We start from the raw sequence: 24844 nt of genomic DNA on the forward strand, positions 1-24844 counted from the left end.
CGAACTTGAACCAACTTGGCCCCTGCAATCAGGACCCAAGGCCCTTTGTTTGTATTTTCCCTCTGCAGACGATCTAGAGGGTGGGAGCTGGAGAACAGGGCCTTTTCTATGGTGGCTCCCCATTTGTGGCCTGCTCTCCCCAAGGAGGCAGATCTCTTGCTTGCCTTATCCACCTCCTGAGGAACATGCAGAGAAATGGGCTCACGGTCCGTCGAGGGAGACTTGGCGGCGGGTCGGGTCGCATAGTGACTCTGGGCTACTGGATGAGGACACCATGGGCAGGAGCGTCCAGAGGTGGGTTCGAAATCAGCCAGGTGCCAGGCGCGTTTTGCAACCACGTGGAAAACTCTGGTTGGGGAAAGCAAAATGCCACTTTTGAAATATTTTCCTTGATGCTTGAATTTGTTTTATTCGGGATTGTTTTATTTGATTTTTAATGTGCTGTAAACGTCTTTGAGATTTGTTCTTTAAAATGTAAAGCGGTATAGAAAGCTGGACCATAAAGAAGGCTGACCACTGAATGGATGCTTTTGAATTCTGGTGCTGGAGGAGACTCTTGAGAGTCCCATGGACTGCAAGAAGATCAGACCTCTCCATTCTGAAGGAAATCAGCCCTGAGTGCTCCCTGGAAGGACAGATCCTGAAGCTGAGGCTCCAAGACTTTGGCCACCTCATGAGAAGAGAAGACTCCCTGGAGAAGACCCTGATGTTGGGAAAGATGGAGGGCACAAGGAGAAGGGGACGACGGAGGACGAGATGGTTGGACACTGTTCTGGAAGCTACCAGCATGAGTTTGACCAAACTGCGGAAGGCAGTGGAAGACAGGAGGGCCTGGCGTGCTCTGGTCCATGGGGTCATGAAGAGTCAGACACGACTAAACGACTAAACAACAACAACAAACTTCTTTGAGATTTGTTCTTTAAAATGTAAAGCTGTATAGAAATGGAAATAATGATGATGATGATGATGATAATAATAAGTGCTTTGGGGGGGTGCGCGCAGGGGAACGCATACCCCTAAACATTTTGTGAATCTTTGTACTTTAGTCCATTTCCTGTATTTATTCTCCCCCGATTTGAACTTTAAAATGGTGATTTTCTTGAGTCAAAATGAGAGTACCCCAAAATATTTTCTTAGAAAAAGCACTGATAATAATAATAATAGTTTATTATTTTTATCCCACCCATCTGACTGGGTTTCCCCAGCCCCCCTCTGGGCTGCTTCCAACAAAATATTAAAATACAATAGTCTGTTAAACATTAAAATCTTCCCTAAACTTAAAAAAACCAAAACTTTTTGACATATCTAAACGTTAATCTTTCTGTATTTTACCTAAATTTTATGGGTAGGGTAGCAGTAGTGGATTTTATGGGTGAGGGGAGAGCTCTCCACCTGCCTTGCTGTACCCTCTGCTTCTCAATGTGTATCGTATTGTTTTACGTACTGTGGCTTGCCGTTGTTTTATTGATTATAGTTTAGATATTATTGTAACTGTTGAGTGGATTTCTGTTTAACTTTTATATGTTGACATTATTACTTTATACTATTCTAATGATTGCCGAATGTTACTTTTTTGATGGAGGTTGCCTATTTTAAAGTTATGTTTAATCATGTTTTTGTATTGCATTAGATTGTTATAAGATGTACATTTTTTATTTCTTCAGCTTGTAAACCGCCTTGAGTATTGTAAGATTGAAAGACGGTATACAAATAAAAAATGATGATGATGATGATGATGATAAACAGGGCTGCCTTCAGATGATAGTGATAATTCCATTGGAGGGGGGAACGGCACCGAGGGTTGATGTGTGTCCGGGATTTCCTGCACACACCCTCTTTTTTGGGGGGCCAACATTCGCTTCCGGGGAGGAGTTGCATTTTATTGGAAATGTCCGAGTGGGGGGTGTATTTTTTAAAAAAAATATTTTTATTTTGTTTAATTGGCACTCTGCTGCAGAAGCAGTTGCTTTGGCTGCAGGTGAGCATGCAGAACGGTCTGTTGTTTGCACCGTCACATTTGATTCGCTGCACAAACCGTTGGCAGGTCTCCCCACTTAATTTGGAGATCTCCTCTGCCCACGGATGGGGGGGGGAGCAGCCCCAAGGGAGCCCCTCCGGGTGGCATCATGCCAGGGCCGTCCGCTCTCCTTTCCAGTCGCCTTCAGCGGGCAGAAGAAGTGTGTCAAAATATCCTTATGCAACCCAAACATCCTGCCTGCTGTTATTTACTAATCTCTGGCACCCTCTGATGTCGGCCCTGGAAAACTGCTCCAGATTCAGCCAAAGCAAGGGAGAAAACTGAAGACCGGAAAATAATGGCCTTTGCTTGCTGGAGCACGATATGTTGTGCTCACCCTAACATTGCGGCCAGTGAAACAGGGTATGCAAGGCTTGGTGGTGCTATTTTGCAAAAAGCAAACAGCGCTGCAAATGAGGCCCAAATGAAGCCGCACTCGGCTCCACCCAGCTCAGTCTAGTATTTGTCTTATTTTGCATTATTTTGCATTGCCTGACATTTTCAGAAGGCAAACTTAAAATTCTTCGGTTTTTGAAGGCCGATCAAGGGCTTCCTCATCAAACATAGACATACCGAGCTAAACCAAAGAATCCTAGAGCTGGAAGGGACCCCCGGTGGTCATCAGGTCTGTCCCCCTTGTGATGCAAGAATCTCAGCTAAAACAAACAGGTGGCCTTCCTCCAGCCTCTGTTTTTAATCTGTTGGGAGCCGCCCAGAGTGGCTGGGGAAACCCAGCCAGATGGGCAGGGTATAAATATTTATTATTGTTGTTGTTGTCATTATTATTATTATTATTATTATTATTATTATTATTATTACAGTGGTACCTCGGGTTAAGTACTTAATTCGTTCCGGAGGTCCGTTCTTAACCTGAAACTGTTCTTAACCTGAAGCACCACTTTAGCTAATGGGGCCTCCTGCTGCTGCCCTGACGCTGGAGCACAATTTCTGTTCTCATCCTGAAGCAAAGTTCTTAACCCATGGTACTATTTCTGGGTTAGCAGAGTCTGTTGCCTGAAGCGTATGTAATCTGAAGCGTATGTAACCCAAGGTACCACTGTACTGGGGAAAACATAGCTTTAACTATACGGACCTTTATTGGCAAGGTGGGAAGCCCACAAATTAATAATAATAATAATAATAATAATAATTTTTATTTATACCCCGCCCTTCCTGGTTCAAAAACCGGGCTCAGGGCGGCTAACAACAAATTTAAAAGCAGCATAAAATACAGTATAACAATAATAACAATAATGACTACAATAAGGATGATGATGATGATGCAATATAGGCCTAGGGTAGCTCAGTCAGTGGAGCATCTTAATCTCAGGCGGTGGGTTGAAGACCCACGTTGGCCTGGAGGGTGGGGTTGGACTGCAGGACCTTTTGGGGTCCCTCCCAACTCCTATTTCCTGCTTCTTTCCGCAGGGCCTGTAAGACAGAGTTGTTCCGCCTGGCCTTTGGCTTGGAGCCAATTTTATTCCCTCCCCCTCTCTCTTTTTCCTTTCTCCTCCTGTGATGAGGCTGCATTGTAATATTTTAATGTTTCAATATTTTAATTGTTGTATTCTAATCTTGTTTTTAAGTTGTATTGATTCAACTTGTTTTTATTATTGCTTGTCAGCCGCACTGAGCCCGGTCTTGGCTGGGGAGGGCGGGGCATAAATAAAAAATATTTTATTTATTTATTTATTTATTATTATTATTATTATTATTATTATTATTATTATTATTATTATTATTATTATTATTATTAATAATAATAATAATCTTCTGTGCAGCTCCTTGGCAATCGCTTTTTAAAAAACAACCTCCCTGCAGGGCGACACCTATCTAACTCCCCAGGCGTCCCCAGGACCCAAAGCTCTCCAGAATCCCTGATGCTTTTAGGCAGCCCTTTCCCAAACTGCGCCGGGGGTCTCTCCCTGCCCCGGGGCAACGGGGAGCGCGGAGAAGTGGGGGGAGGTCGATGCGGGGGGGTCTCTTCCTCTTCCTCGTGCCCCTCCCCGCTCCCCAAAATAGCCCGGGGCGCGCGTGGGAGGAGCAGGAGGCGGAGCGAGAGGCGGCGCCTTCCTTCCTTTCTTCCTTCCTTTTCTCTCCGGCTGCGCCTGGCGCGCTCTCGCCCTCCTTTCTCTTCCTCTCCCCGGGGCTCCTCGGTCGGCGGGCAGGTCCCTCCCGGAGGCTCCATGGCTGCGATCTTCGGCGGCGTGGAGGGGTGAGTGAGGCCGGAGCCGGCCAGGGACCCTGCAGCCAGGCAGAGGGGAGGAGATGGGGCGCGTCCGCCTCCTACCTGGGCGCACATGATATGGGAGCGGGGTCCCTGTTTCCCCCCAGCCTTGCCCTCACCTGGGCTGGATCCTCAAAGGCAAACCAGCCAGATGGGCGGGGTCTTGCTATTATTGTTGTTGTTGTTGAGTCATTTAGTCGTGTCTGACTCTTCGTGACCCCCTGGACCAGAGCACGCCAGGCACTCCTGTCTTCCACTGCCTCCCGCAGTTTGGTCAAACTCATACTGGTAGCTTCCAGAACAGTGTCCAACCATCTTGTCCTCTGTCGTCCCCTTCTCCTTGCGCCCTCCATCTTTCCCAACATCAGAGTCTTTTCCAGGGAGTCTTCTCTTCTCATGAGGTGGCCAAAGTCTTGGAGCCTCAGCTTCATGATCTGTCCTTCCAGTGAGCACTCAGGGCTGATTTCTTTAAGAATGGATACATTATAATTTATATTTATAGCTATTGTGGCCGATAGCTCTCTATTCCACAAATTTCCTGCTCTGAAAGTCATCCAAATTGGCTGCCATCACTGTGGCAGGGAGTTCCACAGTTCAACTCTGCACAAAGGAGGACTTTGTTTTCTCCATCCTGAATCTTCCAGCCTTTCGCTTCATGGGATGTTCACAAGTCTTAGTCTTCTGGGAGAGAGAGGAAAACTTTCCTCTATCCGCTTTCTCAATACCATGTTATACTTTTATAAGCTTCTGCCCTGTTGCCTCTTCCTCGCCTTTTTTATCAACGAAAAAGTCCCAAACTCTGTGACCTTTCCTGGTAGGAGAGTTGCTCCCCTGGAGAGCTCCGTCGGTTAGAGCCTGGTGCTGATAAAACTCCAGGCTTGCAGGTTTGATCCTGCTGCATATTCCTGCTTTCCAGGGGTCAGTGGTTCTCAATTGTGGGTCCCCAGATGTTTTTGGCCTACAACTCCCATGATCCCTAGCTCACAGGACCAGTGGTCAGGATGATGGGAGTTGTAGGCCAAAAACATCTGGGGACCCAAGGCTGAGAAAGGCTGGATAGATTATCCTTCCAACTCTCTGATTCTTTATATTTTGGTGGCCCTTTTTCCAGCTCTACTATCTCCTTTCCCAGAACCACACATGCTATTCTTCCAAGCGCACCACAGATTTGTATTTGCACAGAGCGACAGGTGCTCAGATTAATGAATTTTCCATTTCTCTCGCCTCTGCTCACCCAGAGCAGCAGACACCGTTTGAAATGCTGCAGCAAAATCATTTTAAAAAGCAAAACCTGCCATATGCAGGTAAGCGGGATCCAAACAGAGATATCTGGGAGGCAAATGAAAAGGCCTTTGCCTGTTGCTAAAAGGAGAGTGTGCAGGGCACCAGGGGAGGGGTCCAAAGCGGGGGGGGGGGAGCGGGGGGGGACCTGCGGCAACAGATTCCCATCAACCGCTGGCCACCCTTTCCTGGGACTGATGGGTACTGGAGTCCGGCAACCAATGCAGAGCCTTGGAAGCCGCCCAGAGGTTCTAACCCTAACCCTAACCCTCTGGGCTGGAGCAACCAGATTGGTGGGGTATAAACAAATAAATAATTCCATAAATAATGGAATCTGTTCCACTGTCAAGCAGCTTTCGTTGTCGTTGTCATTAATATCTATCATCTATCTATCTATCATCTACCTACCTACCTACCTACCTACCTATCTATCTATCTATCTATCTATCATCTATCATCTCCAGGCATCTTTATTGGCAATTAGAAAGTACATAATTATATGTGCACTAAACATGGTGAGAGGGACGTGGGTGGAGCTGTGGGTTAAACCACAGAGCCTAGGACTTGCCGATCAGAAGGTTGGCGGTTTGAATCCCCGCAACGGGGTGAGCTCCCGTTACTCGGCCCTTGCTCCTGCCAACCTAGCAGTTCGAAAGCACATCAAAGTGCAAGTAGATAAATAGGTACCGCTCCGGTGGGAAGGTAAACGGCATTTCCGTGTGTTGCTCTGGTTCGCCAGAAGCTGCTTAGTCCTGCTGGCCACATGACCCGGAAGCTGTACGCCGGCTCCCTCGGCCAGTAAAGCGAGATGAGCGCCGCAACCCCAGAGTCGGCCACGACTGGACCTAATGGTATGGGGTCCCTTTACCTTTACCTTAAACATGGTGAGACATACATAAAAGAGAGAAAAAGAAAAAGAGAAGGGAAAGTGAAGGGGACGACGACGACGACCCAAAACTGTATACTTCAAAAGTTGTTATTGCAATAACAAAGTTGCTGTTGTTGTTGTTATGGTTGTTGTTACTGGGTGGCTGCCCCTAGTCCAAACAGAGCCTATGATCCCTTTATTCCTGTTCCATGACATATTATTTTTTTAAAATGTGGTTCTTATTCTTCTTATTTTGAGGGGTTCTCTTTCGCTTTCTAACCCTGGGTTGAGAACAGTGGAAGCAAAAGGTGGAGAAAAAAGGGAAGTTGATGTCTTAGGAACCGGGAAATCCCATGAAGGCAACAATGCAAATGCGTCTTTCATCAGGGCTATAACTGGAGGAGGAACCTGGGCGTCCTGGAGGGGTGTGGGGACACTGGCCTGCTGCCCAGTTAGAGTTTCCCTTCCTCCAATTTGTGCTGAGGTTGTCCAAAAGGTCTATCTCAGTTGCTCAGTTGCTGGAGGGGTGTGGGATGTGCTGCACAACTCAGGTTTGCTCCCTGCACGGCTTGTCAGATGGAGGGTTTCAATTGGACGTGTGTATTCTTGTCTCATAAATCTCCCGCGTGATCCGCAGAACCAATCTCAACAGACCACGTCTCCAACGGGAACTGACTCTTGCCCTCCATTTCGGGGTGCTGTTTTTACCCCAATGTCTCACGTGGCTTGAAATGGCAGGTGGTTAGAGGCGAGGGTGATGAATTGCCTGTCAGGTGTGCCAAGGGATGCAGGAAGTTAAATTGCACAGAGTTCGTGGGTTTTTTCTTATTATTATTGATTTCTGTGCTATCACGAGGGATGAGAACTTGGCAGAGAAATCTTGGGTTTTGAAAGACCTGGGTGGAGCTGTGCATAGATCTTTCGGCAGGACAGAGTTCTAACGCCCTTTTTAATATAAAGCACCTGCCTCAGATTCTTAGCATTTATTATGTACTCCTTCCTTCCTGGGACGCAGGTGGCGCTGTGGGTTAAAGCCTCAGCGCCTAGGACTTGCCGATCGAAAGGTCGGCGGTTCGAATCCCTGCGGCGGGGTGCGCTCCCGCTGCTCGGTCCCAGCGCCTGCCAACCTAGCAGTTCGAAAGCACCTCCGGGTGCAAGTAGATAAATAGGGACCGCTTACCAGCGGGAAGGTAAACGGCGTTTCCGTGTGCGGCTCTGGCTCGCCAGAGTAGCGATGTCAGCTGGCCACGTGACCCGGAAGTGTCTCCGGACAGCGCTGGCCCCTGGCCTCTTGAGTGAGATGGGCGCACAACCCCAGAGTCTGTCAGGACTGGCCCGTACGGGCAGGGGTACCTTTACCTTTACCTTCCTTCCTCCCTCCCCCCAACATAATATCAAACCTAAAAAGATAAAAGTAAATACACCATAATATTTCTCTATCTTTGAAACATTTTCTAATACTAACAGTGTGAATGTTTATTTAAATCCTGCCATCAAGTCTATTGACTTTCTTTGTTTCTGCAAGTATAATATAAACGGTTCTTTTTCAAAGTCTCTGTTGTCTTTTTCTCTTAGTCAGTCTGTCATTTTTTGCCAGTTCTGCATAGTTCATCAACTTCTCTTGCCATTGTTCTTTAATTGGTATTTCTCCAGTCTTCCAGTTTTGTGCAATCAATATTCTTTCTGCTGTGGTAGCATACATAAATAATGTCCTCTTTTCTTTTGGTATGTCTTGGCCAAAAATACCTAGTAAGAAAGCTTCTGGTTTTTTTACAAAAGTTATTTTCAATATTTTCTTCAGTTCATTATATATCATTTCCCAATAGGCTTTTACCTTTTTACAATCCCACCACATATCATAAAACAACCCCACTTTCCTTTTTCAAGGAGCTTTCCTTGCTTCTAGATCTTAAACACACAAGTTGCTGGTTTTGGTGCTGGGCTGCAAGAAGGCCTTGTCCGTTGCATGCGCCTCTGCTGTTTTGGGGTTTCCAGCACAGCTACAGTTGTGTTCAAGGAGACTGAGCGATGCCTGGACCTCTGCAACTGTTCAGCGCTAAATACGCTGCAAAGTTGTCAAATCTACGAGATTCCTCTGTCACAGGCAGATGTGCGGCTTGGCTGTGCATCAATGCACTTGGGTGACACAAATGGACACCCAAACCCCTTTTGGGATGTTTGCATGGGGAACAAAAATAGCTTCTAGCCTTATGAAAAACGATGATTTACGAGACCATAATTAAGTGCTGGAGCATTTCCTTGGCACAGAAATGGTCTTGGGTTCAGTCCTTGACAGCAGGCCGAGCCGAGAAAGACTTCCCTCTCTGAAATCCTGCAGACAGTTGGTGTAGAGCAGGGGTCAGCAAACTTTTTTCAGCAGGGGGCCGGTCCACTGTCCCGCAGACCTTGTGGAGGGCCAGACCATATTTTGAAAAAATAATAATGAACGAATTCCTATGCCCCACAAATAACCCAGAGATGCATTTTAAATAAAAGGACACATTCTACTCATGTAAAAACACGCTGATTCCCAAACCGTCCGTGGGCCAGATTGAGAAGGTGATTGGGCTGGATCCGGCCCCCGGGCCTTAGGTTGCCTACCCATGGCGTAGAGAGTGCTGCATTGCATGGGACGGTGGTCAGACTTCTCCTGAGGCAGTTTCTTGCAAACCCAACGATGCAAAATGGAGCAGCCCAGCCCAGCATGCCTTTGGGTTGCTCAATGGTCATGCCCAGTTTTGCAATTCTGGGCTGCATCCGTTTGCAAAAGACGGCACAGCCACCTGCTTGGACTCTGCAGAGAACACCATTTAACTCCCCACTTAACATTGCTCAGTTCTGTTTATGGCTGCATGTGGAGGCTTCGCAGTGGGTTGTGTTGCTCAGCTGTTGCACCAACTCTGCATGAAGCAGATTGTGTCCAAGTCTTTTTTTTCTTCAAATTTTTTTATTACTTTTCCAATAAATTTCAAACAAACAAATACACAAACAAACATAAATCTCAACCTATTTAAACCAATCTTAGTAACATTATTAAGTGATATCCCCCTGGTTGAATTTCTGTGTATATCATTTTAACAGTTTTCCAAAACCAATGTTCTTATGAAATTAACTTAATCACTTAACATCTTTCTTTCATTCAAATTTGGCATTAAACATATTAATTAATCACATTACATATTCAAATCCTAAGCCTATCTGATATTTGCAAGCTTTTCCAATTACGTTAACTTAACATATTTAACTAAATAGTCTTTAAATTTCATCCATTCCTCCTGGTAGTCCTCCTCCTTCTGGTTGTGGACTCTTCCCGTCAGGTCGGCTAGCTCCGAAAAATCCATCATCTTCATCTGCCAAGGTTGTGTCAAAGTCTTGACGAAAATCTGATTCTTTAATATAAAATAAAAACGTTTGATGCTTTATAATGTTTTATATATTCTGTAAGCCGCCCAGAGTGGCTGGGGGAACCTAGCCAGAGGAGTATAAATAATAAAATGATGACGATGATGATGCCTTCAAAAGGAGCCCAGTGGTGGCTTTGAGACTCTCCACGCTCAAGGGGAATGTCTAACACGGTCTTGCTCCTGACCTCCTTCTCCACATTGCTCTTGCTGGAAGGAAAGGTTTCAAAAAGTCCTCTCTGTCCTCTGTCCCGAATCTTCCACTGTCCGGCTTTCCTCGGATGACCATGGGTTCTAGTGTGAGGAGAACTCGTCTCTCCACTTTCTCCGTGATAGGCATGATTTTATGGACCCCTGTCGTGCGGCTTCTGACTCGGCTATTTTGGCTTTTGTTTCTCCCCCCACCGCAGGGGAGGGACCCACTCCCACGTGGTCCTGATCTCTGAAGATGGCAAGATCCTGGCAGAAGGCGAGGGGCCTTGCACCAACCACTGGGTAAGTAACCCCACCTTTATTTGTTATAATTGTGATGATCATGGCGTACAGCTGATGAAAACCCCAAATTAACAATCTCTGAAAATTAGAGTATTAAATGAAATTAGCAAAACAAGGATTGCAAATAGAGCAATATTGGACCTCTGAGAAGTAGAAGCATGCAGCAGACCAGTTCTTTTTTTCTTTAGCCCAGGTAAGACAAATAAAGGCTTGACATATCTCGCTTTGCATGTCATGAGTCTATCTCATATATTAGTTTCACCTTTTAAGTTGAATTACTGAAATAAATGAACTTTTCTACAATATTCTAATTTTTTGAGTTTCACCTGTATATGAATGTTTGGAAATGCCTCTTAGTCACAAGGGACTAAGTCCTTCTTAGAAAGGAGAGAATATGAAAAAAAAGGTTTAGAAATAAGTAAAAATTTAATGGTAAGGATTTGCTGAACTAACAATCTGAATTGGAATACAAAAAAGGGACGTATGAGGAGGTCCGGGAAATAAGTTAAAGGAAAATAAGTAATGGAAATTCTGTGTGTTTTTAATTATTTTTATTTTTGTATTTTTGTTATTTTTTCTTTTTCTTTTCATTGTATTATTATTGAAAATTTTAATAAATATTCTATAAAAAAGTCCTTCTTAGAAAGGGAAGCAGTTAGGGTTGATCTTTATTTAAACTGAAATCATTCAATGTCGCACCCCGCACCCCTCTTGTATCTCAGGCATCAACAGAGGCAACTTCCTAGAGTAATGCAATGATCACAGTAAATCTCTGCTCATATCCTGCAAGACAGGATATTCACATGCCTGGGAGCAACCCTGATTAAGTATTTTACTGTTATTGATTGATTTGTTCATGGCATTTAGACCCCCCCCCCTTTGGCTCCAAGGTGGGGGCAAACACAGTCCTCCTGCCCCATCTCATTTAATCCCCACTACAGCCCTGTGAGGTTGGCCGGGCCGAGAGAAAACATTGACTGGCTCCCGACATCGGGCCTACTGAGCTTCATGACCGAGCGAGGCTTCGAACCCTGTCCTCCTCCTAGTGTTGGAGATAAGCAGTGTCCAGTGCACAGCGGAATGATGAAAAGTATGTGCCAACATGCTCTATATTACTTTATTTACACTTCAAAGCTGGTAATTTACAGAAAAACATTTTCCCTCTGCCGGAGCAGAGAAAGGCATCCTCTCTCCTCTAAAGCACGGAGAGAAACACACTGAACTGCAAAGAACAGTGAAAAAACAGGAAACCAGTGTACGTCACATCCAGTCTCCTTTCCCGTGAGAAAACCCAACAGCACTTGACTGTTGAATGTAAACATTGTCTTGTGACAAGCACTTCGCTGCTCAGTGAAGGAAGCAGAAACCAACATCCTCCCCCTTTCTGTGAACATCACTGGGCAGCGTGTTCGTACAATATCAGTACAAACCCAACTTCTGCACATAGGTACAGTGTTGATCCCTTGATACAATCTTGGACAATACATCAGCAGGAATTTCATTACCTGGCATATAGGACACAGTTACGAGTCCCTTCTGAATACGTTCCCTAGCATGTTGCAACTTCAATTGCAAGTGCTTCGTGCTTTGCTTACAACCTTCAGAATTCAGCAAAGCCAAACATGCTTTGTTGTCCTGGTAAACCTGGATTGGACATTTGACAGGAATTTTCATGTCTTTGCACAATTGTAACAACCATTCACAATCCTTAAGTGAATAAGACAGTGCATTCAGTTCAGCTTCACAAGTACTTAAGCTAACTGTTGTTTGCTTCTTGCATGACCAATCAAATAGACCCTGATTGTACTTATAGCAAACTCCAGACGTACTTTTCCTGTCTGTAGTGTCACTTCCAAAACTTGCATCTGCAAATATCTCAAGACCACCAGATTTCTGATTGTTAAATCTCAGTCTGTAATGCATAGTGCCTTTCAAATACCGCGCTATGCGTTTCAGAGCTTTCCAATCCTTAACAGTAGGATTGTTGACTTGTCTGCTTAGCAAATTACAGCTAACAGCAATGTCTGGTCTTGAACATCTGGCAATGAAGTTTAGCTTGCCTAGCACACTTCTGTACAGTGTAGTGTCAGAAAATGCTTCTTCAGTGTCATCTACCTGATAACCTGTTGTCATCGGTATGTCCACAGGGTTAGCATCCATCAGGTTTAGTTTGCTTAACACATCAGCAATTTTACGTGACTGGTGTACTAGAATGTTACCATCTTGATCTCTCTCTATTTCCAGAGATAGGTAGTTGTTTACCTCACCAAGATCTTTCATGTCAAAGTGCTCTTTCAATTGAGCTAGGGCATTATTGTACATTGTGACATCCTTCCAAAAGAATAAAAGATCATCAACATAAAACAAACAATACAGTTTCTTTTGCCCCTCCTCTTTGACAAATACGCATGGATCAGCTTTCCCTTGCTTAAAACCTAGAGAAAACAATACTTCAGTGAGTTTTGTGTGCCAACACCGTGCACTTTGTTTGAGACCATAAAGGGACTTCTTCAGAGCACAAACAAATCCCTGTTTTACCTGTACGCCATCAGGTGGAAGCATATAAAGTGATTCATCTAGAGATCCGTACAGAAAAGCTGTATTCACATCATGGTGACTAATGTGTAGATTCTCTTCTGCAGCTAGCTTGAGCATAAGCCTAATGCTCTCATACCTCACGGTGGGTGAGTAGGTCTCGTGATAGTCTTCACCTGGTACCTGTGCAAAACCTCTGGCTACCAATCTGGCTTTGTGTCTGACTATCTTGCCATTTTGATCTGTCTTCGCTTTGAAGACCCATTTGCTTCCAAGCAGTTTCATTCCTGGAACTACTGGAACAAGGTCCCATGTTTTGTTCCTTTCCAAGGAATCAAGCTCAGCCTTCATGGCATTTAACCATGGCTCAGCTTCCTTTGAATCCAAATCCTGGATTTCTTGGAAACTTGAAGGTTCAAACACCTTCTTGGAGCTTTTAACAGCTGTTACTGCTATCTTAGCAAACTCATCAGCAAATCTCTTTGGAGGTCTGCCTTTTGTTGCTCTCTGTGACCTGCGAATTAGCCTTAAGTCTTCAACACTCTCCTCTTCCTTCTTAGGAGAAAAGCGACCTATTGTGAACAATGGTTCCTCCAATTCTTGATCAGAGCTTTCAGAGGGTCGCATAGAGGCTTTCGCACTCTTGAAATCCTCTGAATCACCCGATTCAGTTTCAGACTCAGACTCAGAACCTTCATCAGTGGGTGTGGGTTGTTGCGGTTGCTTTTGACTATCCTCAGTTTCATCACTGTCATCAGGATAACATTGGAAAATTCCCACATTCTCCCCCCACTTGGCATTGTACTCAACACTTCTTGTGAGCTTAATTGTCTTAGAGTCAGTCATCATTATTCTGTAAGACCCTTTCTGATAACCTAGAAAGATACCATGCAATCCACGCTTGTCTAACTTGGAGCTTTGTGGTGAGTGAACCCACATGTCAGAACCAAAAATTTTCATGTGTTTGATGTATGGCTTCTTGCCAAACATCTTCTCATAGGGGGTACAACCAATCGCTGAAGATAACCTGCGATTATAACTGTAAGTGAAACATGAGAGAGCTTCGGCCCAATAACTCTCTGGAAGATTGGCATCATGCAGCAAGGTTTTTAACCCTTGAAGCAATGTCTGATTTGCTCGTTCCGCAAGTCCATTCTGCCATGGCGAGCGAGGACTAGACAAATCGTGTTGAATTCCTTTCTCAGTCAGAAAAGCTTCAAACTGCTGAGAAGTGAATTCTCCCCCGCGATCACTGAAAAGAGTCTTTACCTTCTTACCATGCACATTTCCCAACCAAGCACAGAATTCCTTGAACCTTGGAAAAGCCTCTGATTTCTGCTTGAGATTGTACACATAAATATACCTGGAAAATGCATCAATGAGAACCATGAAGTACCTGTTTCCACCCAAAGAGGGCGCTAGTGGTCCAACCAAATCAGCATGAACAACCTGGTATGGTTCTGTAGCTTGCCTACTAGACACCTTACCTTTCGCAGCCATTTTTACCTTGTTTGCTGCGCATGCCTTGCACTTCATGTGGTATCTGCAGGGTTTAATAGTCATACCTTCAACCAAGGCAGGCATTTTAGATACTGCCTCAAAATGCAAATGTCCAAATTTTCGATGAAAATCGTGAATACATTCTGCATGCAAACTTTTGTTAGAACCTGCAATGCAACAAGTGTCATCCTGCACAACATCATCAAAATACAAAACATACAAACGATCAACATATTCAGCATGCAATACATAATCATTTTTCTTTGTGATGATGCACCTTTTGTTCTTAAAGGAAACGTCAATTTTCCGCTCATTCAGCTGTCCAACGCTGAGCAGATTATGCTTAGCTTCTGGCACATAAAGCACATCCTGTATCGATAAGTCCAAACTGTGAAGAACAACAGTTCCGTAGCCTTTACTGGGAATTGTGTGGTCATCCGCCTGGTGAATCGCACCTTCCTGCGGTGTAAAAGACACGAACAGTCGCTTATCGTTGCACATGTGGTGGGTCGCCGCTGAATCAACAACGAAGAAAGATCTAGATGTCTTCTGGACCTCTGCAACCTTTGGAGTGAAGCGTGAGACCATTGCCTTGTGCTGCGTTGTCCTGGACACCGGACCTTTGCCTTTGCCTCGGCCTTTTCCACGCGATGAGCTTTCGCTGCGCTGCTCTGTCTTGGCCCTGGGATATCTGCATTCCCTCTTCATATGGCCTAGACGTCCACACGAGTAGCATTTCACTGCCTTCAAAGCTTTGGCGCCATCTGGTGGTTCCACTGCACTATGGGATGACGTCTGTGAAGACTCCCCCTTGCCCATGCAGCTATCACCCCGGCGGTCTGCTTCATTCTGAATCATGGCAGTATCACAGGCTACTGTGAGTTGAGCATTTGGCTGATCAGTGGTATCAAATCCCCCACTTGCCTCATCCAGCCTTCTGCAGCTAGCCATCATGACTTTGGCATTAGCCTTCTGCGTCATCTCTGCTGCTTTAAATCAAGCTGCTTCATACAAGCTGTGTCTGTGTACAGCTGCTTCAATCCAAAAGCAAATTCAAAAGTACTTTCGATTTCCAGCCTCTGCCTGTGAACCTGTGCCTTTCTGCTTAACTGCTTTGCTTATCTGCAGCTGCTTCAAACCGCATTCCAAAGGCAGGTTCAAAAGTGAAAGTTCTCTCTGCTGTCTTAAATTCATGCTGCGACACTGCTGCAGCTGCTTTACTTTCGATTTCCCCCAGCATAGGAAAAATTTATCCTTCTAGCCTTTTGCCTGTGCCACGGCAAAACCGGCTATAAAAGTTCAAAGTCCAGCCATAAAGCCATTAATTAGAAGCTGGCAGGCTGCCCGGAGCAGTAGCACATACCTCATCAAATCATCTTGACGCGCAGAGATATCGTCCGATCCGGCCCTCTGCATTCCGATCCTTTGCCGGCACTCCAATTCTTTGCTCCTTTGTTCCTTTGCCAGGAGCCCGACTTCTGGAGTCCATTCTCAAAACACTGCGTTTTTCTGGGCCCGGAACCAAATGTTGGAGATAAGCAGTGTCCAGTGCACAGCGGAATGATGAAAAGTATGTGCCAACATGCTCTATATTACTTTATTTACACTTCAAAGCTGGTAATTTACAGAAAAACATTTTCCCTCTGCCGGAGCAGAGAAAGGCATCCTCTCTCCTCTAAAGCACGGAGAGAAACACACTGAACTGCAAAGAACAGTGAAAAAACAGGAAACCAGTGTACGTCACATCCAGTCTCCTTTCCCGTGAGAAAACCCAACAGCACTTGACTGTTGAATGTAAACATTGTCTTGTGACAAGCACTTCGCTGCTCAGTGAAGGAAGCAGAAACCAACACCTAGGTCCTCATCCACCACTCTAACCACTACACCACACTGCTGAGGCCTTGCTCCCCTTTTGAAGCCCTGCATCGCACATCGTTGTTCACCCTGAGCAGCTTTGTGTGCCGAGACGAGTGGCTGCTCATTTGGCCTGCCAAGTCTGTGCAGGTCCCGTATCTGCTAAGGGACAGTTAGCTCCAAGTGGTATGCTGTAATAATAATAATAATAATAATAATAATAATAATAATTTATTTATACCCCGCACATCTGGCTGCGCTTCCCCAGCCACTCTGGGCGGCTTCCAACAAAATATTAAAATACCATAATGCATCAAACATTAAAAGCTTCCCTAAACAGGGCTGCCTTCAGATGTCTTCTAAAAGTCTGGTAGTTGTTGTTCTCTTTGACATCTGGTGGGAGGGAGTTCCACAGGGCGGGTGCCACCACCGAGAAGGCCCTCTGCCTGGTTCCCTGTAACTTGACTTCAGAAGGCCCTCGGAGCTGGACCTCAGTGTATGGGCTGAACAATGGGGGTGGAGACTGCTGCCTCGCTCCCGACAGGGAGATGCCCATATCCCGGAAGGGCCCACTGAGGACGGGATGAGTTTCTCCTTCCTTTCCAGAAAGCTAGGATAGGGGAGCAAGCGGTGCCGGTGTTTGTGTGCCTGTGCCTTTAAGTTTGGGGTGCGGCGCTGATTGGGGTCTCCTTGCTTTCTCCCCTTTGGTGAGCAGCTGGTTGGGGCAGACAGATGCCTGGAGAGGATCAACACCATGGTCAGCGAGGCCAAGGGCAAGGCAGGGGCTGATCCTCAGGTTCCACTGCGCTCCCTGGTGAGTATGCTCCTCCTCCTTTGCCCAGCAGATCCCCATTTGCCATTAGGACATAAGAATACGCTGGATCAGGCCAGGGGCCAACAAGCAGGATCCAAGCTGCTTCTGCCGGGAAGCAGCAATTGCTTCCAAGCCGCAGTAGCCCCCCCCCCCCGGATGTGTCTGGGGTGTGTGTGTCCCCAAGGTTCTCCAGAAGGTCCCTGGTGGTTCCTCAGTGGGATGAGCGGTTCCCAATCTTTCCTGGGCTCCCGACCCCTTGGTTTCATAAACTCCACCCTCTAAAAAGCCTTATTGAGAAGAGCGGTTTGCCCAACCCGCTAAGGAAGATTAGGAACACAATTCAAAACAGCGGCGACTAATTCCACATTTTTTGGAAATCCGGTTAAAACTATTTAGTGTAATAAGTTCAAGAAAGTGGATTGTATTTGATGCAGTGATGCCAGTTTTTCTATGTTGCCTCTCAGCGCCCCCCCCCCCAGTAATCTGCCCCCCCCCAGGGGCACTACCATGTGCTTTGGGAATCACAGGTTCAGACGGTTGGGTATCCATGAGAGAGAGAGTTTCTCCACTGCAGTCTATCTTTTCCCGTAGCGTCTAGCTGCAAAGAAGTGCTGAGCTTCTTCCAGAGAGAATTGGGGAACCTGGCAGCTCACCCCCCCAATGAACTATGGGGTACAGCTTGCAATGCTCCCCTGAGTTGTAATTCTAGAGGAATCTCAGGTAGAACCAGCTGCAGAATTTGCTTCAGGTGGAGCACAACTCCTCTGAAAACTGAGGTGTGTCTTGTGTTCCGGTGGGCTTTCCGAAAACAGTCTTCTTCGCAAACAATCCCCCCACCCTGACCCAGATGCTGGCGGCTGGGGCTGAGCCAGGGTTGGGCTGGTGAACGGTGTGGGTGTTTTGGCGCAGGGCCTCTCTCTCAGCGGAGGAGAGCAGAAGGAAGCCATCAACAAGCTCATAGAGGAGATGAAGACCCGCTTCCCCTGCCTGAGCCAAAACTACTACATCACCACGGATGCCATTGGAGCCATGGCCACAGCCACCGACCACGGTAAGAGGGACGGGTTTTGTGTCTTCGCGCAAAGATAGGATCACGGAATTGTAAAGCTGGAAGGGACCCCGAGGGTCATCCAGCCCAACCCCCTGCAATGCAGGAATCTCGGCTAAAGCATCCAGGACGGGTCACCACCCAACCTCGGCTGGATCCGGCCAGCACCTATCTTACTGTAATTTTACTGGTGTTAGTCGCCCTGAGCCTGGCTCTGGCCGGGGATGGTGGGGTATAAATAAATTATTATTATTATTATTATTATTATTATTATTATTATTATTATTCAAGAAGGACACTGACAAACTGGAACGTGTCCAGAGGAGGGCAACCAAAATGGTCAAAGGCCTGGAAATGATGCCTTATGAGGAACGGCGAAGGGAGCTGGGCATGTTTAGCCTGGAGAAGAGGAGGTTAAGGGGTGATATGATAGCCATGTTCAAATATATAAAAGGATGTCACATAGAGGAAGGAGAAAGGTTGTTTTTTGCTGCCCAGAGAAGTGGACACGGAGCAATGGATCCAAACTACAAGAAAGAAGATTCCACCTAAACATTAGGAAGAACTTCCTGACAGTAAGAGCTGTTTGACAGTGGAATTTGCTGCCAAGGAGTGTGGTGGAGTCTCCTTCTTTGGAGGTCTTTAAGCAGAGGCTTGACAACCAGATGTCAGGAGTGCTCTGATGGTGTTTCCTGCTTGGCAGGGGGTTGGACTCAGTGGCCCTTGTGGTCTCTTCCAACTCTATGATTCTATGATTCTATTATCTGGTCCAGAACCTGACGAGGTGCGCCAAGGGGGGCTGAGCTCGGCAGTCTCCCTCCCTGCCCCACTTGCAACCCAGCATTTGGCTGGGGCTGATAGGGATTGCCGTCCAAAATGTCTGGCCCCGGGTGAGCAGAGGGTGTGCTGTCGTTCCATGCTAATGCGCATGGAGTGGGAAGGTGCCCTGTACACCTGAGCACTCTTCCGGCAGGGTAAGAAACAGTTGGGATGGAGGGGAACTGAGCATCTCTGCCCCTTGGCACCACGAGGGAGGCATCTCAAGAGCCACAGGTCTGGAGAAAGAGGACGAAACTGCCCTGTTGTTCTTCGCCTCCGTCTGTCTTGAGAAACAAGGGGTGAAGTCAAAGTGCAGCGTGAGCAACACCAAATTCAGCTCCCCGGGGTGCAAGCCTGGGCGGTGTATCTGGAGATTCTGGGCTGCTTCGATGACAAGATCCCCCTCTTGGCCTCATTGATGGGGTCCAAAGGAAAGCAGAGCAAGATGTTTGCCACCAGCTTGGCAGCAGGAGCTGCCAAAAGGAGGCACAGAAGACCCTAGCCAACAGCCTTAGGGACTCCACTCTGGATCTGTGCGGTTTACTCCTTGTCCTTTTCTTCTCTGGAAGATGTCCCGCAAGGCTGCGGAGGTTTAGGATCAGGATTTTCCTTCTCCTAGATGAGCTACCTTCCCAGGTGGATGAGCCCCACCTGCCTCTCTCTCTTTATATACTGTATTTTTCGCTCCATAAGACACACCTGACCATAAGACGCATCTAGTGTTTAGAGGAGTAAAACAAGAAAAAATAATATTCTGAACAAAACAGTGGATGTGTGATTTTTGTGGTTCATGCTGTGGCCACAGACATGTGATTTGACGGTGAGTTATGGGTAGCCCAATGCAAAAATCCTGGATCCATGCTTTGTAACCACGTTTTTGCGCCATTACGGCTCCACGCAACAGTGGGTGTGTGATTTCTTTGGTGCAGGCTGTAGCCATGCACATGCTATGTGATCTGATGGTGAATTTGGGGTGACCCAATGTAAAAATCCTGAGCTGCTTGCCATTCAGCGGCTTTGTTTCAACACCCACTTCCCTCTTTCAAAAAAAAGAGCATGATCTGCTTTTCGCCCCTGTGCAATTCGGCTCCAGGGACCATGCATTCGCTCCATAAGACGCACAGACATTTCCCCTTACTTTTTATGAAGAAAAAAGTGTGTCTTATGGAGCAAAAATGTTTATTATTTGTAAAGATTTAAACATACTACAAACAGCAATTCAAAATCTAAATAGTGAGATTACTCTGAATCTCCTGACTTCCCCCATCCCTTCCATGCGTCCTAATGAAAATATTTACAATTGCATATCCATATTTATCCAAATATTTTTATTTCTGAATTATCCATTGTGTCCGTTACTTTACAAGTGTCATGAAAACCCTGCCAATGATTTGACCTGCTTGCAGTGGTCTCATATATAAACTATAAACTTTCCCCATTCTTTTATAAAGTTCTTGTCTTCTTGATTTCTGAGCTTCCCAGTTCATCTCGCCATTTTGGCATAGTCCATCCTCTTGATTTGCCATTCTTCTCTGCCTGGGGTTGACTCTTCCTTCCATTTCTGGGCCGGTAGTATTTCCCCTCTCTTCCCTCTACAGCAGCCTTTCTCAACCTTGGGTCCCCAGATGTTTTTGGCCTACAACTCCCATCACCCCTAGCTAGCAAGGCCAGAGCTCAGGGATGATGGGAGTTGTAGTCCAACAACATCTGGGGACCCAAGGTTGAGAAACAGTGCTCTGCAGCAAGTGCAGGAACGGCCTTCTTAACCGTTGCACCCCCTCTTGGTGTTGTTCACTCAATCCATCGAAGCCTCTCTTCACAGGAAGCCCCCAACTCACTGAGGGTTCGAGACCCATAAACCACCCTCACTTGGTGTCCAATTTATAGAATTTCCATTTTCTGGGACAGAGGCCGCCCGTGGTGGAAAGAATTTTGTGCATGGCTGTACTTGCCGTGTTCATCCTTCTCACGTGCTCCTCTTCCTCTCCAGGTGGTGTGGTCCTCATCTCTGGAACAGGCTCCACCTGCAAACTCATCAATCCGGACGGCTCCCAGGTCAGCTGCGGGGGATGGGGCCACATGATTGGCGACGAGGGGTCAGGTGAGGACAAGATGCCTGGTTGGTGGGTGCTTTGCTCGGGAGATGTTGGGCTCAGGTTCTCTGGGGATGAAGCAAACCACTTGGCTCTACAGAGGGGCATCTCAGGAGTGGCGCAGATCTTCCCCAGAACCTCTAGGGAGCCCAGATGCTTGGAAGGCCTTGCCAGGTGGATGGTATCATTGGCATCAAAAGGTGTGGCGAGATCTTCAGAGCATGGCTTGGCGCCAGAGGTCAATGGTCATGTTTGGGAGGCTTCTGGCAATTTTCCGCAGGCCTCAGAGCTTCCTTTATAAGCACCTAGAAAAAATCCTGCTGGATCAGCCCTGGGACCCAACAGGGGCCAACCAGATGCCCATTGTGGGTAACCCATAAGCAGAATTTGACCCTGAAAGGTGTGGTTTCCAGCAACTAAGGTTCAGAAGCATTGCTGCCTGTGACTTTGGGGCAGAACCTTCGGTAGCCCTCTCCTCCTCCATGAATTTGCCCAATCCTCTTTGAAAGCCACCCCGGTTGGTGGCAGGGAGTTCCTTTTTAAAAATAATAATAATAATAATACTTTATTTAGAATTCAACAATAACAAAGGGGGAAAAACCACAGTAGATGCTACATCAATTCATTACAATTAACCAATTTTAACAATATATAAATAATGATAGAAAAATTACACATCACTTTTAACTTACTGAAGTTTTCATATTACACTTTTATCTCTTTATCTCTTTCTTAACATATCAAAAAGAGAAAGACCAAGAAAGGAGGCACAAAAAATAAAAGAGAAGAGGAAGAAGAAGGGGGGGGGAGGAAGGAAAGGGGGAAAAGCAAACCAAACCAAACATATTTGGCTTCCAATTAGACTCATTGTATTATTATTTCTACAATTTTTTCACACACGGTTCCAAGTTACCGCATTTCTTTGTTTTTGTCAGATATCAAAAAACATTATATTTGTTGTTTTACAAGGATCATTCTATTTCTGCCAGGAGATATTTGTTATTGTAATGCTTTTCCAAATACTCTTCAAAGATTTTCCATTCTTTCTGTACTTTCTGTTTTGGATAACCTCTAATTCTCCCAGTCATCATGGACCTGCCACTCATTTATCGTAGGTGTTTTGTCACTTTTCCAGTTTCTTGCAATTAAGATCCTGGCTGCTACTGTTGTATACATAAAAAGTGGTTTAATTTCTTTTTTGATTTCTGGTGACATTATTCCCAGAAGGAAGATTACAGGTTTTTTCTTTAATGAAAAGTAAAATAGTTTTTTTTAATTCATTATAGATGTTATTCCAAAATTCTTTAATGGCTGTGCATTCCCACCACATGTGCATATAGGACCCTGTAGCATCTTTACACCTCCAGCAAATTGGTGATCTATTTTTATACATCTTTGTGAGTTTTTCTGGAGTGTGCTGGTGGCAGGGAGTTCCATAGCTTTACTCTGCGCTGTGTGAAGAAGCCCTTCCTGTTCTCAGTCCTGAATCCTCCCAAATCCCTAGTGCCGGGCGTAATCTCCTCTTTTGGTGTCTGTAGCTTATTGGATGGCTCACCGGGCAGTGAAGATGGTCTTTGACAGTCTGGACAACCTCGAAACCCCTCCGCACGACATCAGCTACGTCAAGCAAGCCATGTTTGACTACTTCCAGGTAAACTGCCCGTCTGGCACCAATTTGTGCTGTTCTTTGACTCATGGCGAGAGTTGGGGGTGCAAGAGGCTGGTCACTGGCTCTGGGATCATGGGAGAGAGGTCTCAGGTTGTCGGCAAGGGACAGTAATAATAATAATAATAATAATAATAATAATAATAATAATAATTTTTATTTATACCCCACCCTCCCCAGCCAAGGCCAGGCTCAGGGCGGCTAACAAGCAATAATAAAAACAAGTTGAATGATTACAACATAAAAACAAAATTAAAATACAACATTAAAATATTGAAACATTAAAATATTAAAATGTAGCCTCATCGCAGGAGGAGAAGGAAAGGAAAAAAGAAAGAGAGGGAGGGAATCAAATTGGCTCCAAGCCAAAGGCCAGGTGGAACAACTCTATCTTACAGGGCCTGCGGAAAGAAATCAGATCCTGCAGGGCCCTGGTCTCATGAGGCAGAGCATTCCACCAAGCCGGGGCCAGTGTTGAAAAGGCCCTGCCTCTGGTTGAAGCTAATCTAACTTCCTTAGGGCCCGGGACCACTAGGGTGTTGCTATTTATGGACCTTGAGGCTCTCTGTGGGGCATACCGGGAGAGGCGGTCCCGTAGGTACGAGGGTCCTAGGCTGTGAAGGGCTTTAAAGGTCAAAACCAGCACCTTGAACCTGACCCTGTACTCCACAGGGAGCCAGTGCAGTTGGAAAAGCACTGGGTGAATATGCTCCCATGGCAGAGACCCCGTGAGGAGCCTCGCTGCAGCATTCTGCACCCGCTGGAGTTTCTGGGACAGCTTCAAGGGCAGCCCCGCGTAGAGCGAATTACAGTAGTCAAACCTGGAGGTGACTGTCGCATGGATCAGTATACAGACACAGCCCATTGAAACCAGAAATGGACTGCATTTTCCAGAAACTGGGATTCTGGAGCATTTACTCTCTCCATCTGCAGAGGCAGAGCAGAACCATCACAGCTCAGATGTTCAAGAGGCTTGTTTGTGCTCTGAGACCTTTTCTGTATTTCTCGGTAGGTTATATACAGGAGACCTTCCCTCTCCTATCGTGCCCCCTTTCTGGCTCTGCCTCCCCTTTTATCCCCATTCGCCCGCCAGTCACCCTGCCGCTGTTTTGTGCTACAACTCCCAGCCGACATGGTTGTGCTCTGTTGGGGCTGATAGCACAAAACAGCTGGAGGGCACCGACTTGGCAAAGGCTGCCTTAAATGTTCTTTGTGGCTGCTGGAGTCAGAGAGGAACTTGCTCTGGAATAGTCAAACGTAGGTTCACAGGTGCAACTGTCTCCTCTATGGAGCATCCCTAACTGATGCTTTACCCAGGCTGCAAAGGTAGGTTTGGACGCAACGTGGGGGAATATTTTTTTTTGGGGGGGGGAATCATCTCCAGTGCCAGAGGACTTCTGTGCTTAAGAAGCAGAATTTCAGTAGCAGAATAAATCATGGTGTAATAAACGAAAATCTGCCCTTATTCCCTTATGGAGGACACAAGAGCCCTTATAGAGTCCTTTGTAGGTTCTCCATCGGTCAGAGAAAAGAACAGAGGCCAACCAGAGAATATTGAGAAGCAAAGCAGCTAGGAAGCCTGATCTTTATTGAACTGTTGCAACAGGGTGCTCCCCTCACACGCAGGAAAGGAGGAGGACCCAGAACCAAGGTGTGCCCACCCTTATATAGACATTTTAAATTGCCCGTCCTGGAGCTCAAGACCCGCCCCCCCCCGATATATCATACCTACATCACAGAAGGGGTGTAACCCAAGACCACCCCCCAGATGCATCATACCTACATCACAGAAAGGGGTGGTCTACAACAGAAATCTGAGTGTGTTGTTTACCTCCTGCCTGGCAGGTTACCTGTTAATGCTTACTTGATTGGATACCCTGGGGAGCCTGGCCGGTCTTTTGTAATGCTAAATACTTAGTTCCTGAGCCAGCTCACAGGCTCACCCTATTCATACACAGGCATACCCTTAAGACAGGATTTGTGAATGAAAAGACAATGGGGAGGTTTTTCTATTTTCCTTGACCTTGCAGAGAAATCATTTGGTCAGTTTGGGAGCCAAAATGACTTCATGGCTGTCTTCCTGTGCTGCTTCAGACATGTGGTTTATATATTTATGTATGTGTTTGCTTGGTACATTTATGAACATTTATTATATATATAAGACCTTAAATTTGCGACTGGGCAAAAATGCAATAGTCTCTTTTAACTGTTCAAAACTCAGATTTA

The 24844-nt window shown here is 46.1% G+C and overlaps 1 protein-coding gene and 1 long non-coding RNA gene across 2 annotated transcripts in view; one reads left to right on the forward strand and one right to left on the reverse strand.

Annotated features, from left to right (window-relative positions):
• The first annotated feature begins 4067 nt into the window (after positions 1–4067).
• Positions 4068–24844, forward strand: part of NAGK (N-acetylglucosamine kinase) — a 28957-nt gene continuing 8180 nt past the window's right edge. Inside the window, exons 1-6 of the mRNA XM_083757160.1 lie at positions 4068–4232; positions 10205–10289; positions 16894–16992; positions 17902–18043; positions 20850–20960; positions 22491–22603. Coding sequence (XP_083613286.1) covers positions 4204–4232; positions 10205–10289; positions 16894–16992; positions 17902–18043; positions 20850–20960; positions 22491–22603 — 579 coding nt within the window. The 5' untranslated portion in view covers positions 4068–4203. The remainder of the gene's footprint in view (positions 4233–10204; positions 10290–16893; positions 16993–17901; positions 18044–20849; positions 20961–22490; positions 22604–24844) is intronic.
• Positions 23726–24844, reverse strand: part of LOC310853040 — a 484331-nt gene continuing 483212 nt past the window's right edge. The window contains exons 2-3 of the long non-coding RNA XR_014568517.1: positions 24370–24641; positions 23726–24314 (exon numbers count right to left, since the gene is read on the reverse strand). This is a non-coding gene — a long non-coding RNA (uncharacterized lncRNA). The remainder of the gene's footprint in view (positions 24315–24369; positions 24642–24844) is intronic.

This window comes from Podarcis gaigeae (assembly GCF_964106915.1).
Source record: "Podarcis gaigeae genome assembly, chromosome: 9".
NCBI lineage: Eukaryota > Metazoa > Chordata > Lepidosauria > Squamata > Lacertidae > Podarcis > Podarcis gaigeae.